Below are 15,525 nucleotides of genomic sequence, written 5' to 3'. Positions count from 1 at the left end.
TTCCTCATATCAACTGTAACTCCTTAAAATCTCTGAAATTGCTGCATGTTATGTTGATATTTTTGTTCAGTATAAATACTCTTTTTTATTTGCTAATCTTCTCTTACTTTTTTAACTCTGCATTGTTGGTTAAGGGGTCGTCAGTCAGCATTTCACGGTAAAATCTACACCTGTTGTATTCGGCGCATGTGACAAATAACATTTGATTTGCTTAGGTAGGCCTGTTCGGTTCCTCTCCCCTGGACCAGTGGATAGCAGGGCTGCCTATGGGCAGGGAGCTCAGGGTTCGAGACCCACAAGGTGTGTGACATTGTTGCCATTCGCAATAAAATCACCAAGTACACTTAACACATAGGAAGATTAATACCTGTGTAGGCTCTGTCAGGTGGTGTATAGAGTTCAGGGACAGATGTCTGTCTGATTCAGCTCCTATGAAGTTTGTAATGTGAATGAGACAGCACTTTCTACTCATTGTTTTGGCATATGAAGTAGTAGACAAACACTGTAATCAAATAAATAACGAGCACATCCCGTAATAAGAGGACAGTGTCTGGGAATGGGGAGGGTGGGGAGGAGGAGTTAGCGTTAGGGTATTTGCTAGCTACTAGAGTTAACTCCAACGCCACTTTCATTACGGGAGGGGTGTGTTTGTCTACAATTCTAGCTGCCAAAACAATGTGTCCACTAAATGTGGAAAAAGAAAAAAAGAAACCCACACACACCTTCCCCTCGGAACAGGTTTGTAGAACACCCCTAGTCTACACTAGGTGGCAGTATGTGCCATATGTTAGAAGAGGTTTACCATTGAGTTAAAAAGAAGAAGTTGATGAGAAAAACAGTGAGTACTATCGTGGAAATGATCGAAATACGTGATAAAGTCGTGGTAAAGAATGAGATGGTCATTTAACAACAAAAAAATACTATGTTCCGCCCTATTTAACGTTCATAGTAAAGTTTATGCAATTAACATAATCGAATCTGCTACTCTGAAAACGGAAGCTACTGGTTGCTCGGTTGGTGAATTAGACGTTTGACGTTTCAGATCACCGCTTTCGCTCCACTAGCTAGCTATTCATACAGCGGACTATTTGTCCACTCATGCACTAGGCCCTATGTTAAACTATTTGACAACCGCCTCCAGATTATTTCTCCGAAACACCGTGCCCATCTCGTCGAGGGGTAACTACAACATCATTTGTCGGTTTTACAGGAGAATGGATCGAGCCGTGGTAAGATGTGTCCCGTGGGAATCCAAACTCACTATTTCCTTCGTCCTTGATGGGAGCAACAAACACATGCTCAGGGACCAGACCGAGGAGCTAGGCAAAGCACTGGCACGGATCGCTAACAGTATCATCAAGGGCCAGGGCAAAGCTAAAAAATACAAGAAAAACAAAGGCGCGCCCACAGACGCCCAGGAGCCCGCTGCAGCGGTGAGGCTGTACTACAACGGAGACTTTGTGGCAGAGGATGCTCTAAACTCCGATGCCTGGCAGGATGGGGCAGTTTTACACGTGGGTGACCGTAAGTACACAGTGGAGAGGAACCCTCCCACATTCACCACGGCAGAGCTGCCCGCTTCTCTACTGGCCGGATTCCCCGTGTGCCCGAAGCTCAAGGTAGAATTCGGGGATTTAAAAGACTGTCGGTTTAAATGGTTCAAGGAGAGCAAGTCCGGTGCAGGTGATGAGGAGCATCGAGGAGAGAATGGTTGGACCGAGGCCGGGAGCGAACGAGTGTTCATCCCGTCAAATATGGACATTGGCTCCAAGCTTAAACTGACATGCACACCGGGTGACGGCAAACGGTGTGGGATGGACAAAGAGTTAGTAACCACCGGTACAGTCGAGGCAGGGCCCGGTTCCTGTACCTTTGACAACAGACATATGTACACCAACAAGGTCACAGATGACATGACCGTCAGAGTAGTGTCATACAACATCTTAGCTGACGTTTACGCACAAACAGACCTCTCCAAAACCGTCCTGTACCCTTATTGTACTCCCTATGCATTGGAACTGGACTACAGACAAAGTCTGATAAAAAAAGAGCTGTCCGGCTATAATGCTGACATCATCTGCCTCCAGGAAGTGGATAAGAACGTGTTCGCCGACAGTCTGTCTCCGGCCCTGGATGCGTTCGGCTTCGACGGGGTCTTCAGGATTAAGGAGAAGCAGCACGAAGGTTTGGCCACCTACTACAGGAGGTCAAAGTTTAAACTGCTCAGTCAACACGACATCATGCTGAGTGAAGCTCTGACGTCAGACCCTATCCACGAAGAACTGTCAGACAGAGTGAACAGCAACCCTGCCTTGAAGGAGAAGGTGATGCAGAGATCTACCACACTACAGGTACAGTAATATGGTGTGTTTTGGCTCCCGGTTGGGATCCGAGGCCCTCAAGGATCTGCTTGGGCTCTCAGTTTTGGCTCTGCTTGGCTAAGATCTTATGTTCTCCTCTCTAGGTGAGTGTCCTTCACTGTCTGAACGATCCATCCAAGGAGATCTGTGTTGCCAACACCCACCTCTACTGGCATCCCAAAGGTAAAGTGTTATTTTATCCGCAGTAGGTTACTACACTAGTTACAGCTTAGCTTATTACAGGAGCCCAGAGGTGTTCCTCGTCAAGTAACATGGTGAGGTAAAACAGAGGTCAAACTCAGGGCCTTAGCTATTATTTAAATCTTTATTTAACTTGGCAAGTTAGTTAAGAACAAAATCTTATTTACAATGACGGTCTAGGAACAGTGGGTTAAACTGCCTTGTTCAGGGGGCAGAACGACAGATTTTTACCTTGTCGGCTTCGGGGATTCGATCTAGCAACCTTTCGGTCACTGGCCCAACGCCCTAACTACTAGGCTACCTGCCGCCCCATGTTGTGCTATGCAGCACAACCCCTTCCTGCTATGCAGCACAACCCCTTCCTGCTATGCAGCACAACCCCTTCCTGCTATGCAGCACAACCCCTTCCTGCTATGCAGCACAACCCCTTCCTGCTATGCAGCACAACCCCTTCCTGCTATGCAGCACAACCCCTTCCTGCTATGCAGCACAACCCCTTCCTGCTATGCAGCACAACCCCTTCCTGCTATGCAGCACAACCCCTTCCTGCTATGCAGCACAACCCCTTCCTGCTATGCAGCACAACCCCTTCCTGCTATGCAGCACAACCCCTTCCTGCTATGCAGCACAACCCCTTCCTGCTATGCAGCACAACCCCTTCCTGCTATGCAGCACAACCCCTTCCTGCTATGCAGCACAACCCCTTCCTGCTATGCAGCACAACATGACCTATTTCACACTACTGGGTTGGCACGGTTACATCTACCATACTGAGCCGAGCTGGAACCATGCTGAAAACTAAACATCCAAGCCAACCTATCACAGTTTGAGATGCTGGAACCATGCTGAAAACTAAACATCCAAGCCAACCTATCACAGTTTGAGTTGCTGGAACCATGCTGAAAACAAAACATCCAAGCCAACCTATCACAGTTTGAGTTGCTGGAACCATACTGAAAACTAAACATCCAAGCCAACCTATCACAGTTTGAGTTGGCACACTAGTGTGAATCAAGTCCATATTCCATGGTTATAACCGTTCTATGTCCTCACCACAGGTGGGAATGTACGTCTGGTCCAGATGGCAGTAGCTCTGAAACAGCTGCAGCAGGTGATCACCCAGAGTTACCCTGACGCCTCGCTCCTCTTCTGCGGGGACTTCAACAGCACCCCGTCCTCGGGGGTCTTCCAGCTGGTGAGCCAGGGGGTTCTGCACAGCACCCACCCGGACTGGAGCTCCAACGGACCGGACGAGCTCTGTCCCATGGAGGTCTCCAACCCCTTCCAGCTGAGTAGCGCCTGCGGGGAGCCGGCCTATACTAACTACGTAGGGGGCTTCCACGGCTGCCTGGACTATATCTTCATGGACCCGCGGGTGCTGCAGGTAGATCAGATGATCCCTCTGCCCAGCCACCAGGAGGTCACTACCTGTCAGGCCCTCCCCAGCGTCTCACACCCCTCTGACCACATAGCGCTGGTCTGTGACCTCAAGTGGAAGTAAAGCTCTCCCTCCTGTTTACAGCAGTCTGTGGCTGATCAACCATGTCTGTTTCTAAACCATGTCTGTCTCTGTACCCGGGCCCCTACAGTGTGTCTCTGTACCATGTCTGTCTCTGTACCAGGGCCCCTACAGTGTGTCTCTGTACCAGGGCCCCTACAGTGTGTTTCAGGGTTCTGACCAACGAGTACTTCTCTTGTTTAAATAAAAATGATCAGTCTGGGAACTGAAATAGCAGTGAGCAGCCTCCCTGAGACCAGGGCCCATATCCATAAAGCTTCTCAGAGTAGGACCGCTGATCTAGAATCAGGTCATAAAGCTTCTCAGAGTAGGACCACTGATCTAGGTTTTCCCATTTTAGAGCATTCTGATTATATACTGTATGGACAGGGGGGAGCTGATCCTGGATCTGTAGTCCTACTGCCGAGATGCTTTCTGAATACTTGCCCAGTGCTGAGAAACTGACCAGCCCCCCCCCCCCCCCCAAGATGCTTTCTGAATACTTGCCCAGTGCTGAGAAACTGACCAGCCCCCCCCCCCCCCAAGATGCTTTCTGAATACTTGCCCAGTGCTGAGAAACTGACCAGCCCCCCCCCCCCCCCCCCCCCCGAGATGCTTTCTGAATACTTGCCCAGTGCTGAGAAACTGACCAGCCCCCCCCCCCCCCCGAGATGCTTTCTGAATACTTGCCCAGTGCTGAGAAACTGACCAGCCCCCCCCCCCCCCCCCCCCCGAGATGCTTTCTGAATACTTGCCCAGTGCTGAGAAACTGACCAGGCCCCCCCCCCCCAGATGCTTTCTGAATACTTGCCCAGTGATTGAGAAACATTAATCTAGTCAAATCCATAATCGATGGGATGTGGAGGATCAGTTTATTAACAGTTTGCTGAGTAATGAAATGGTTTGTTCTTCATTATATCCTTCAACCAACAAGTGGATCCACGTATGACTGCTGTTTATCATACAGATAGGACCTTAATGCCTTTGATTATTCAGTTGTAATTGAATTGAATAAAGATGAGTCTTGCTCTCCCATCACACAAACCCATCAGTGATGGAAGCAATTGTTTTGTTGCTTCTGAATTGAGTTTTGTCTGCACTGTGATCGTGTTTACCCACAAAGAAAACACACTGCAGATACATTCACACATTTGTGCTTTATTGGCTTACATTCACTCGGTGAGAAAACGGATACTATCACAGTGTAACACAGAGGGCACTAAAATACTAATGTTATGCATGTAATATAACATACCATGAAACAGATGGGACTGCTCAGGAAGGCACTTCTCTGGTGGGTTCTGGAAAAAACATGCTTAAGAAAACAGACTAATATCTAGTAGACCAAGTTAAGAAAACAGTAGAGTAATATATAGTAGACCAAGTTAAGAAAACTTCAATTTTTTTCCAAAGGAAGTTGCTCAATGGTGGATCAGAGTAAACCAGCCTTCTTTTCATCCATAAGCAGGAAGCTCAACTAGTTACAGTATTTATTGGAGAGCTGGTCAGAGAGACAGTCCTTCCTCCTCTATTGAAGAGCTGGTCAGAGAGACAGTCCTTCCTCCTCTATTGAAGAGCTGGTCAGAGAGACAGTCCTTCCTCCTCTATTGAAGAGCTGGTCAGAGAGACAGTCCTTCCTCCTCTATTGAAGAGCTGGTCAGAGAGACAGTCCTTCCTCATCTATTGAAGAGCTGGTCAGAGAGACAGTCCTTCCTCCTCTATTGAAGAGCTGGTCAGAGAGACAGTCCTTCCTCCTCTATTGAAGAGCTGGTCAGAGAGACAGGACATCATTGAAAATAAGAATTTGTTCTTAATGTAACAATATAACTTCAGACCGTCCCCTCGCCCATACCCGGGCGCAAACCAGGGATCCTCTGCACACATCAACAACAGTCTCCCACGAAGCATCGTTACCCATCGCTCCACAAAAGCCTCGGCCCTTGCAGAGCAAAGGGGAACCACTACTTCAAGGTCTCAATGCATGTGACGTCACCGATTGAAACGCTATTTAGCGCGCACCACCGCTAACTAGCTAGCTATTTCACATCCGTTACATTAACTCACTTGCCTAGTTAAATAAAGGTAAAATACATTTTAGAAAATCACCACAGCAGCCTAATTACCATGGCCTGGCGATGATGTCTACTTGAAACCTTCATCTACCACACTCAGCTCCATCCGGTCCAGTCTCCTCTCTTAAATCCTTCATCTACCACACTCAGCTCCATCCGGTCCAGTCTCCTCTCTTAAATCCTTCATCTACCACACTCAGCTCCATCCGGTCCAGTCTCCTCTCTTAAATCCTTCATCTACCACACTCAGCTCCATCCGGTCCAGTCTCCTCTCTTAAATCCTTCATCTACCACACTCAGCTCCATCTGGTCCAGTCTCCTCTTAAATCCTTCATCTACCACACTCAGCTCCATCCGGTCCAGTCTCCTCTTAAATCCTTCATCTACCACACTCAGCTCCATCCGGTCCAGTCTCCTCTCTTAAATCCTTCATCTACCACACTCAGCTCCATCTGGTCCAGTCTCCTCTTAAATCCTTCATCTACCACACTCAGCTCCATCTGGTCCAGTCTCCTCTCTTAAATCCTTCATCTACCACACTCAGCTCCATCTGGTCCAGTCTCCTCTTAAATCCTTCATCTACCACACTCAGCTCCATCCGGTCCAGTCTCCTCTCTTAAATCCTTCATCTACCACACTCAGCTCCATCTGGTCCAGTCTCCTCTCTTAAATCCTTAATCTACCACACTCAGCTCCATCCGGTCCAGTCTCCTCTTAAATCCTTCATCTACCACACTCAGCTCCATCCGGTCCAGTCTCCTCTCCTCTCCTAAATCCTACATCTACCACACATGACCGTTTCGGTCCAATAGGTCGGAGTAGGCCAGTGCCTTAGAGGCAAATCACACAGATCTTTAGTTGGAACACAGATGAGCTTTGAAAGGAGGAAAATAGGAATTTCAGTGTATATCTAATGAATTTAATATTGGTCCCATAGTTAAGGCTGTTAGGGTTATATACTGCATCTCTATGTTCCTGGGGTTAGGACTAGGTGTGTGTGTGTGTGTGTGTGTGTGTGTGTGTGTGTGTGTGTGTGTGTGTGTGTGTGTGTGTGTGTGTGTGTGTAAATATAAACTCAGCAAAAAAAAAAAGAATCTCGTTTTTCGGGACCCTGTCTTTCAAAGATAATTTGTAAAAATCCAAATATCTTCACAGATCTTCATTGTAAAGGGTTTAAAACACTGTTTCCCATGCTTGTTCAATGAACCATAAACAATGAATGAACATGCACCTGTGGAACGGTCATTAAGACAATAACAGCTTACAGATGGTATGCAATTAACGTCACAGTTATGAAAACTTAGGACACTAAATAGGCCTTTCTACTGACTCTGAAAAACACCAAAAGAAAGATGCCCAGGGTCCCTGCTCCTCTGCGTGAACGTGCCTTAGACATGCTGCAAGGAGGCCTGCAGATGTGGCCAGGGCAATAAATTGCGATGTCCATACTGTGAGACGCAACGGACAGCTGATTGTCCTCGCAGTGGTAGACCACGTGTAACAACACCTGCACAGGATTGGTACATCCGAACATCACACCTGCGGGACAGGTACAGGATGGCAACAACAACAGCCCGAGTTACACCAGGAACGCACAATCCCTCCATCAGTGCTCAGACTGTCCGCAATAGGCTGAGAGAGGCTGGACTGAGGGCTTGTAGGCCTGTTGTAAGGCAGGTCCTCACCAGACATCACTGGCAACAACGTCGCCAATGGGCACAAACCCACCATTGCTGGACCAGACAGGACTGGCAAAAAGTGCTCTTCTATGACGAGTCACGGTTTTGTCCCACCAGGGGTGATGGTCGGAGGCCTGTACTCTGGAGCGGGATCGATTTGGAGGTGGAGGGTACGTCATGGTCTGGCGCAGTGTGTCGCAGCATCATCGGACTGAGCTTGTTGTCATTACAGGTAATCTCAACGCTGTGCATTACAGGGAAGACATCCTCCTCCCTCATGTGGTACCCTTCCTGCCGGCTCATCCTGACATGACCTCCAGTACAACATTGCCACCAGCCATACAGCTCGTTCTGTACGTGATTTCCTGCAAGTCAGGAATGTCAGTGTTCTGCCATGGCCAGCGAAGAGCCCGGATCTCAATCCCATTGAGCATGTCTGGTACCTGTTGGATCGGAGGGTAAGGCCTAGGGCCATTCCCCCCAGAAATGTCCGGGAACTTGCAGGTGCCTTGGTGGAATAGTGGGGTAACATCTCACAGCAAGAATTGGCACATCTGGTGAGTAATTAATGCAGCTGGTACTTACTGTTACTTTTGATTTTGACTCCCCCTTTGTTCAGAGACACATTATCCCATTTCTGTTAGTCACATGTCTATGGAACTTGTTCAGTTTATGTCTCAGTTGTTGAATCTTATGTTCATACTAATATTTACACGTTCAGTTTGCTGAAAATAAACGCAGTTGACAGTGAGGACGTTTCTTTTTTTCACTACGGTTCAAAAGTTTAGGGTCACTTAGAAATTCTTGTTTTTGAAAGAAAAGCACATTTTTGTCCATTAAAATAACATCAAATTGATCAGAAATACAGTGAAATATTGTTAATGTTGTAAATGACTAATGTAGCTGGAAATGGCTGATTTTTGATGGAATATCTACATAGGCGTACAGAGGCCCATTATCAGCAACCATCACTCCTGTCTTCCAATGGCACGTTGTGTTAGCCAATCCAAGTTTATAATTTTAAAAGGCTAATTGATCATTAGAAAACCCTTTTGCAATTATGTTAGCACAGCTGAAAACTGTTCTGATTAAAAAAGCAATAAAACTGGCCACGGGTTCAAGGGTTTTTCCTTATCTTGACTATTTTCTACATTGTAGAATAATGGGGAAGACAAACTATTAAATAAATAACACATATGGAATCATGTCGTAAAATAATTGTTAAACAAATATATTTCATATTTGAGATTCTTCAAAGTAGCCACCCTTTGCCTTGATGACAGCTTTGCACACTATTGGCATCCATATTCTGAGGTCTTGGCTGATTTCTTTAGATTTTCCCATGATATCAAGCAAAGAGGCACTGAGTTTGAAGGTAGGCCTTGAAATACATCCACAGGTACACCTCCAATTGACTCAAACTATGTCAATTAGCCTATCAGAAGATTTTAAAGCCATGATAAGTCTACACAAAACACAGCCCTTATTTTCAGTGTTTCTAAAATCCCCTATGGGAAACACTGTGCTGCTTATATCGTCTCAGTGGCCTTGTGCTTAGTGTCCACCTTTAGATTGGCAGGTTGGGAGTTCCATCCCCATACAGAAGACTGTAAAAACAGGATCAATGTGTCTCAGCTTGGCACTCGACATTGAGATAGATTGGAGGGTAAGGCCCTGCGATAGACGAGCATCCTGTCCTGGGGGTGTACCTGTACATCGAGCTGCCTCACGCTACAAACAGCAGAGCGGCTTCCATGAGCCATTCCGCCTCACACAAGCCAAGGCTACTTAGTAGATAGGTGTCAACTGTCAGGCGCCACCCACTGGTACAAGGCGCTAGTGACTGCAGCGATATCTCTCGACCCATTTCCTCCACCTCACTTTCAGCGCTGTTGGGAGTCGTGAAAGACGATGTTATAAAACGCTCTTATAGAGAGAGATCGCAGCCTCGTGGATGAATCAGATTCTATTTCCTACACTGGTACTCTAAATGCTGTGAAGATAAGTGTGTGTGTGTTTATACTGTATTTCACAATGCTCCCTATTAACAAAACAAACTGGGATAAAAAAAAGAATTCAGAACCATTTATTAGTGAGATCCTAGAGGCCCGTTTATTCACATTAAAATACTTGCGCTCACTGAAAGCCATTGTCTGTTAGCATTAGTGGTTCCTCAGTACTTCTTTAAAAAGGCATCAATAGTGGTTCCTCAGTAGTTATTGTATCAAGGCTTCAATACAAAAAAACGATCAAACATTGCAAATGTAAAAATACTGAGTTCCCCAAAGCAATATGATGCAGTATATTATGTTATCATCCTTATTCTAGTTCTTTAACATCTAACCAGCCCATTGGAAGATATTACAAATGTATAGTATTCCATGTCAGTAATATCTATATTTAGTCAAATAATGGTTGTAATATAATGAATATCATCATCAATGGTGATGGCTGGGTATTTCAACATATGTACAAAACTTCACTTTTTAGATTAATGGAATATGAGAATAGCCCTTTATACAAAATTATCTTGTTAAAATAAGTATTTTCAAAATATGGAAACCCATCACAGGTGTGTACCAACCAATATTAATTTAACTGAAATATTCCCTCAGAGGACAGACAGTTCCAACGGAATTCTGATGGGTTCCAACAGTTCCAACGGAATTCTGATGGGTTCCAACGGAATTCTGATGGGTTCCAACAGTTCCAATGGAATTCTGATGGGTTCCAACAGAATGATGGTGTTCCATGGTGTTTGAAGCAGATCAGAATATGACAGGTTACTGAGTGAGTGAGCCACTACTGTAGATATCAGAAGTTATTATTAGCCTACTACACAGTCACAGTTCGATATTTAACCTAAAAACAGTCCATCTTTGGTTCTGTTTTCCCTAACCATCATCCCTTAAGGCACACCCTATGATAAAAGCTGATCAAGAAAAATAATGTATTCTGTAACATCAAAATACTCAACAAATCAAATATCGGTTTTCAAAATGTAAGACGTAAAAACCTCATAGGTAGTCCAAAGTCTGACAGCAAAATCTGTGTTAGGAAAAACCTCCTCTGCAGTAATGTTGTTCAGCATACATGTAGATATGTTTAACAGTTCAGAGGAAGAATGATCTCTACACTTAACATATGATGGTTGAGCACACCATACACGTAATGCACTCCAAACAAAACTTCTACTCAAAGCATAAAAACAGCATGAATACAAACAGTTAGGGTCTGGAAGGCTAAACCGTTTCAACATCCTAGCCTGGGGACCAGTCTGTTTAGCCAACATTCCACTCCTCCGTGTCATATGCCAAAGACAAGGAGTGGAATGATAGCTAAACAGACCTGTACCCAGGCTATCAACATCCATTATGATCAGCAAAATGTGTTTCGGACAATCCAGTTGGTGTGAACCAAATCAATGACACTGAGGACAGAGACAGTGGCAGTGGACCGGTAGGAAACTAACTCTGGTTTAGCTAGCCGCTAGAAAGCCCTGGTGTACAAGGACTGTTCATATGGGTTGTGAAGGCCTACACAGATGAATAATGTGGTACAGGGGGTTGTGGTGGGCCTACACAGATGAATAATGTGGTGGGCCTACACAGATGAATCATGTGGTGGGCCTACACAGATGAATAATATGGTGGGCCTACACAGATGAATAATGTGGTACAGGGGGTTGTGGTGGGCCTACACAGATGAATAATGTGGTACAAGGGGTTGTGGTGGGCCTACACAGATGAATAATGTGGTACAAGGGGTTGTGGTGGGCCTACACAGATTAATAATATGGTGGGCCTACACAGATGAATAATGTGGTACAAGGGGTTGTGGTGGGCCTACACAGATGAATAATGTGGTGGGCCTACACAGATGAATAATGTGGTGGGCCTACACAGATGAATAATGTGGTACAAGGGGTTGTGGTGGGCCTACACAGATGAATAATGTGGTGGGCCTACACAGATGAATAATGTGGTACAAGGGGTTGTGGTGGGCCTACACAGATGAATAATGTGGTGGGCCTACACAGATGAATAATATGGTGGGCCTACACAGATTAATAATGTGGTAGAAGGGGTTGTGGTGGGCCTACACAGATGAAAAATGTGGTACAAGGGGTTGTGGTGGGCCTACACAGATGAATAATGTGGTGGGCCTACACAGATGAATAATGTGGTGGGCCTACACAGATGAATAATGTGGCACAAGGGGTTGTAGTGGGCCTACACAGATGAATAATGTGGTGGGCCTACACAGATGAATAATGTGGTACAGGGGGTTGTGGTGGGCCTACACAGATGAATAATGTGGTACAGGGGGTTGTGGTGGGCCTACACAGATGAATAATGTGGTACAGGGGGTTGTGGTGGGCCTACACAGATGAATAATGTGGTACAGGGGGTTGTGGTGGGCCTACACAGATGAATAATGTGGTACAAGGGGTTGTGGTGGGCCTACACAGATGAATAATGTGGTACAGGGGGTTGTGGTGGGCCTACACAGATGAATAATATGGTAAAACCTCACAAAAATCAGGTCCAAATCAATATGACAAGGCAATGTGTCAGCCAGTTAGTTTTCGTCAGTTACCCGGTTGCCCATTTTAAACATGTAGAATGCATCCCAAATGGCACCCTATTCCCTATGCAGAACACACATTTAGAGCAGAAGTAGTACTGCAATATAAGGACGAGGGTTTAGTGAAGGTCTTTTTCCTTACGTTCTTCTAATAATGAGTACAAATTATATACAAGTTCGATCCTATTGGTCTAAAATAGCAACAACACTCTGCTATTCTATTCCCACACACACAGATCAACCTCCAACAAGGGTGCTATTCATTAAGGCACAACGTAACAAAACGTTTTGAAACGCAAACCATTTGTTATTGCACTAGCTTTAGGTTCCTTCTTGTTTCGATCTGTTTTGTGCCTCATGAAGACCACCCCGATGTCTCCTCCTCAACCACTATACACTGAGTGGACAAAACATTTCCATGACAGACTGACCAGGTGAAAGATATGATCCCTTATTGATGTCACTTGTTAAATCCACTTCAAAATCCGTGTAGATGAAGGGAAGGAGACCTGGTTAAATCCACTCCAATCAGTGTAGATGAAGGGGAGGAGACATGGTTAAATCCACTCCAATCAGTGTAGATGAAGGGGAGGAGACATGGTTAAATCCACTCCAATCAGTGTAGATGAAGGGGAGGAGACATGGTTAAATCCACTCCAATCAGTGTAGATGAAGGGGAGGAGACATGGTTAAATCCACTCCAATCAGTGTAGATGAAGGGGAGGAGACAGGTTAAATCCACTCCAATCAGTGTAGATGAAGGGGAGGACACATGGTTAAATCCACTCCAATCAGTGTAGATGAAGGGGAGGAGACATGGTTAAATCCACTCCAATCAGTGTAGATGAAGGGGAGGAGACAGGTTAAATCCACTCCAATCAGTGTAGATGAAGGGGAGGAGACCTGGTTAAAGAAGGATTTTTAAGCCTTGAGACATGGATTGTGTATGTGTGTCATTCAGAAGGTGAATGGACAAGACAGATTTAAGTGCCTTTGGTTTGTGTCAAGAACTGCAACGCTGCTGGGTTTTTCCACACGTGTATCAAGAATGGTCCACCACCCAAAGGACATTCAGCCAACTTGACAACTGTGGGAAGCATTGGAGTCAACATGGGCCAGCATCCCTGCAGAACGTTTTCTACACCTTGTAGAGTCCATGACCTGACGAATTAAGGCTGTTCTGAGGGCAAAAGGGGGTGCAACTCAACATCAGGAAGGTGTTCCTAATGATTTGTCCAATAAGTGTATAGTGATGCTATACAATACAGCTCTTCATGTCGCCATGTCTTCAACATTTATACAACAGCACAGCAACCTTTCATAACGTACAAGTATTGTTGACATTTAAACTGTATATCACAATCTGTCTATAGTTTATTGTAACTGCAGTGTTAAGTTATCAGCGCAGCATAGAAATCCAAACAAGGCTGTTTTTAAAAAAGTCTAGACTAAAGGTTTGGTTTTCCGGACACAGATTAAACTGTTTTAGAAAATCTGCCAACCTTTATGGACATGTGTCACAGACACATGATTCACTACAGCACAGACGTTATATCTCTGAGGAATAAACCACTAATTGGCTTTCTGACTGGTTGCATAATCAATAATCATCAGTGGATTTTTTTGGGGGGCAATGCCAGCATTGCACATGAAGGTGGAGAGAGGTTGGAGGTGGCTCAGTCACACACAGATAAAGGGTGAAGTGCACTTAAAAAAAAAAAAAAAAAGTCTTAAAAATCCACAGTTTCAATGATGAGACTGGAGCAGTCCTTCCTTGGGCCTCCCTTCCTCCTCCCCCAGGGGTTATAGGTCAATGATTAGTGGTCAGGGGTTAGAGGTCAGAAGTCAGGGTCAGAGGTCAGGGTGTGGAGGGCTTGTGCAGGATTCCCTGTAGATCATCAGGCAAAGACAGGATGACAGAGTCGATGTGGGCTTGTAGTTTAGTCAACGTCCCCGGCCTCAGAGGAAGCTGCTCTCTCTCTGCCTGAGTCTAGAACATACAGGAAGAACAGGTCAGCAACACTCAACAAAGCACTTTCAAGTTATTTACAATATTTTGTGTTAACTAACATAAATCAAGTTCATTTAGCATACACTGAACATACAAGTGGCCGAAAAGTATGTGAACACCCCTTCAAATTAGTGGATTCGGCTATTTCAGCTGACAGGTGTATAAAATCGAGTACACAGCCATGTAATCTCCATAGACAAACATTGGCAATAGAATGGCCTTACTGAAGAGCTCAGTGACTTTCAATGTGGCCCCCACATAGGATGCTACCTTTTCATCAAGTCAGTTCGTTAAATTTCTGCCCTGCTAGAGCTGCCCCGGTCAACTAACTGTAAGTGCTGTTATTGTGAAGTGGAAACGTCTAGGAGCAACAACGGCTCAGCAACGAAGTGGCAGGCCACACAAGCTCACAGAACTGGGCCGCCGAGTGCTGAAGTCTGTCCTCTGGTGCAACACTCACTACCGAGTTCCAAACTGCCTCTGGAAGCAACAGCAGCACAAGAGCTGCTCGTCGGGACCTTCATGAAATGGGTTTCCATGGCCGAGCAGCCGCTCACAAGCCTCACAAGCCTCAGATCACCTTGCGCAATGCCAAGCGTCGGCTGGAGCGGTGTAAAGCTAGCCGCCATTGGACTCTGGCGCAGTGGAAAGTTCTCTGGAGTGATGAATCACGTTTCCCATCCCGTCTGACGGACAAATCTGGGTTTGGCGGATGCCAGAACGCTACCTGCCCCAATGCATAGTGACAAATGTAAAGTTTGGTGGAGGTGGAATAATGGTCTGGGTCTGTTTTTCATGGTTTCGGGCCCCTTAGTTCCAGTGAAGCGAAATGTTAGCGCTACAGCATACAATGACATTCTAGACTATTCTGTACTTTCAACTTTGTGGCAACAATTTGGGGAAGGCACTTTCCTGTTTCAGCATGACAATGCCCCCGTGCACAAACCGAGGTCCATACAGAAATGGGTTGTCGAGATCGTTGTGGAAGAACTTGACTGGCATGCACAGAGCCCTAACCTCAACCCCATCGAGCACCTTTGGGATGAATTGGAACGCCGACTGTGAGCCAGGCCTAATCGCCCAACATCAGTGTCCGACTTCACTAATGCTCTTGTTG

General features: G+C 45.7%; 2 protein-coding genes across 4 annotated transcripts in view; one reads left to right on the top strand and one right to left on the bottom strand.

Annotated features, from left to right (window-relative positions):
* Positions 1–816: 816 nt before the first annotated feature.
* Positions 817–5,079, top strand: LOC139414493 (phosphodiesterase 12). Its single transcript, XM_071162404.1, has 3 exons — positions 817–2,351; positions 2,465–2,543; positions 3,620–5,079. The coding sequence occupies exons 1-3, from the start codon at positions 1,113–1,115 to the stop codon at positions 4,060–4,062; spliced, it is 1,761 nt and encodes a 586-aa protein (XP_071018505.1). The 5' UTR covers positions 817–1,112; the 3' UTR covers positions 4,063–5,079.
* A 4,816-nt stretch (positions 5,080–9,895) lies between these two features.
* Positions 9,896–15,525, bottom strand: part of LOC139413937 (DENN/MADD domain containing 6Aa) — a 40,408-nt gene continuing 34,778 nt past the window's right edge. The window contains exons 18-19 of one of the 3 annotated variants that reach the window (XM_071161823.1): positions 11,682–14,387; positions 9,896–11,547 (exon numbers count right to left, since the gene is read on the bottom strand). In XM_071161823.1, the coding sequence (XP_071017924.1) occupies positions 14,256–14,387 (132 nt within the window). In that variant the 3' untranslated portion in view covers positions 9,896–11,547; positions 11,682–14,255. Of the gene's footprint in view, positions 14,388–15,525 lie in introns of all 3 variants that reach the window. The other 2 variants (XM_071161821.1, XM_071161822.1) reach the window with 2 other exon arrangements.

This window comes from Oncorhynchus clarkii, chromosome 7 (genome assembly GCF_045791955.1).
Source record: "Oncorhynchus clarkii lewisi isolate Uvic-CL-2024 chromosome 7, UVic_Ocla_1.0, whole genome shotgun sequence".
In the NCBI taxonomy this organism is placed as follows: domain Eukaryota; kingdom Metazoa; phylum Chordata; class Actinopteri; order Salmoniformes; family Salmonidae; genus Oncorhynchus; species Oncorhynchus clarkii.
This window is presented reverse-complemented; position numbering and strand designations above follow the sequence as displayed.

Bases quoted from the DNA above. Each gene is read 5' to 3' on its own strand.
- LOC139414493 (XM_071162404.1), top strand. From the start codon at position 1,113: ATGTTAAACTATTTGACAACCGCCTCCAGATTATTTCTCCGAAACACC. The intron at 2,352-2,464 runs GTACAGTAATAT...TCTCCTCTCTAG, and splicing joins AGAGATCTACCACACTACAG to GTGAGTGTCCTTCACTGTCT. The intron at 2,544-3,619 runs GTAAAGTGTTAT...TCCTCACCACAG, and splicing joins CCTCTACTGGCATCCCAAAG to GTGGGAATGTACGTCTGGTC.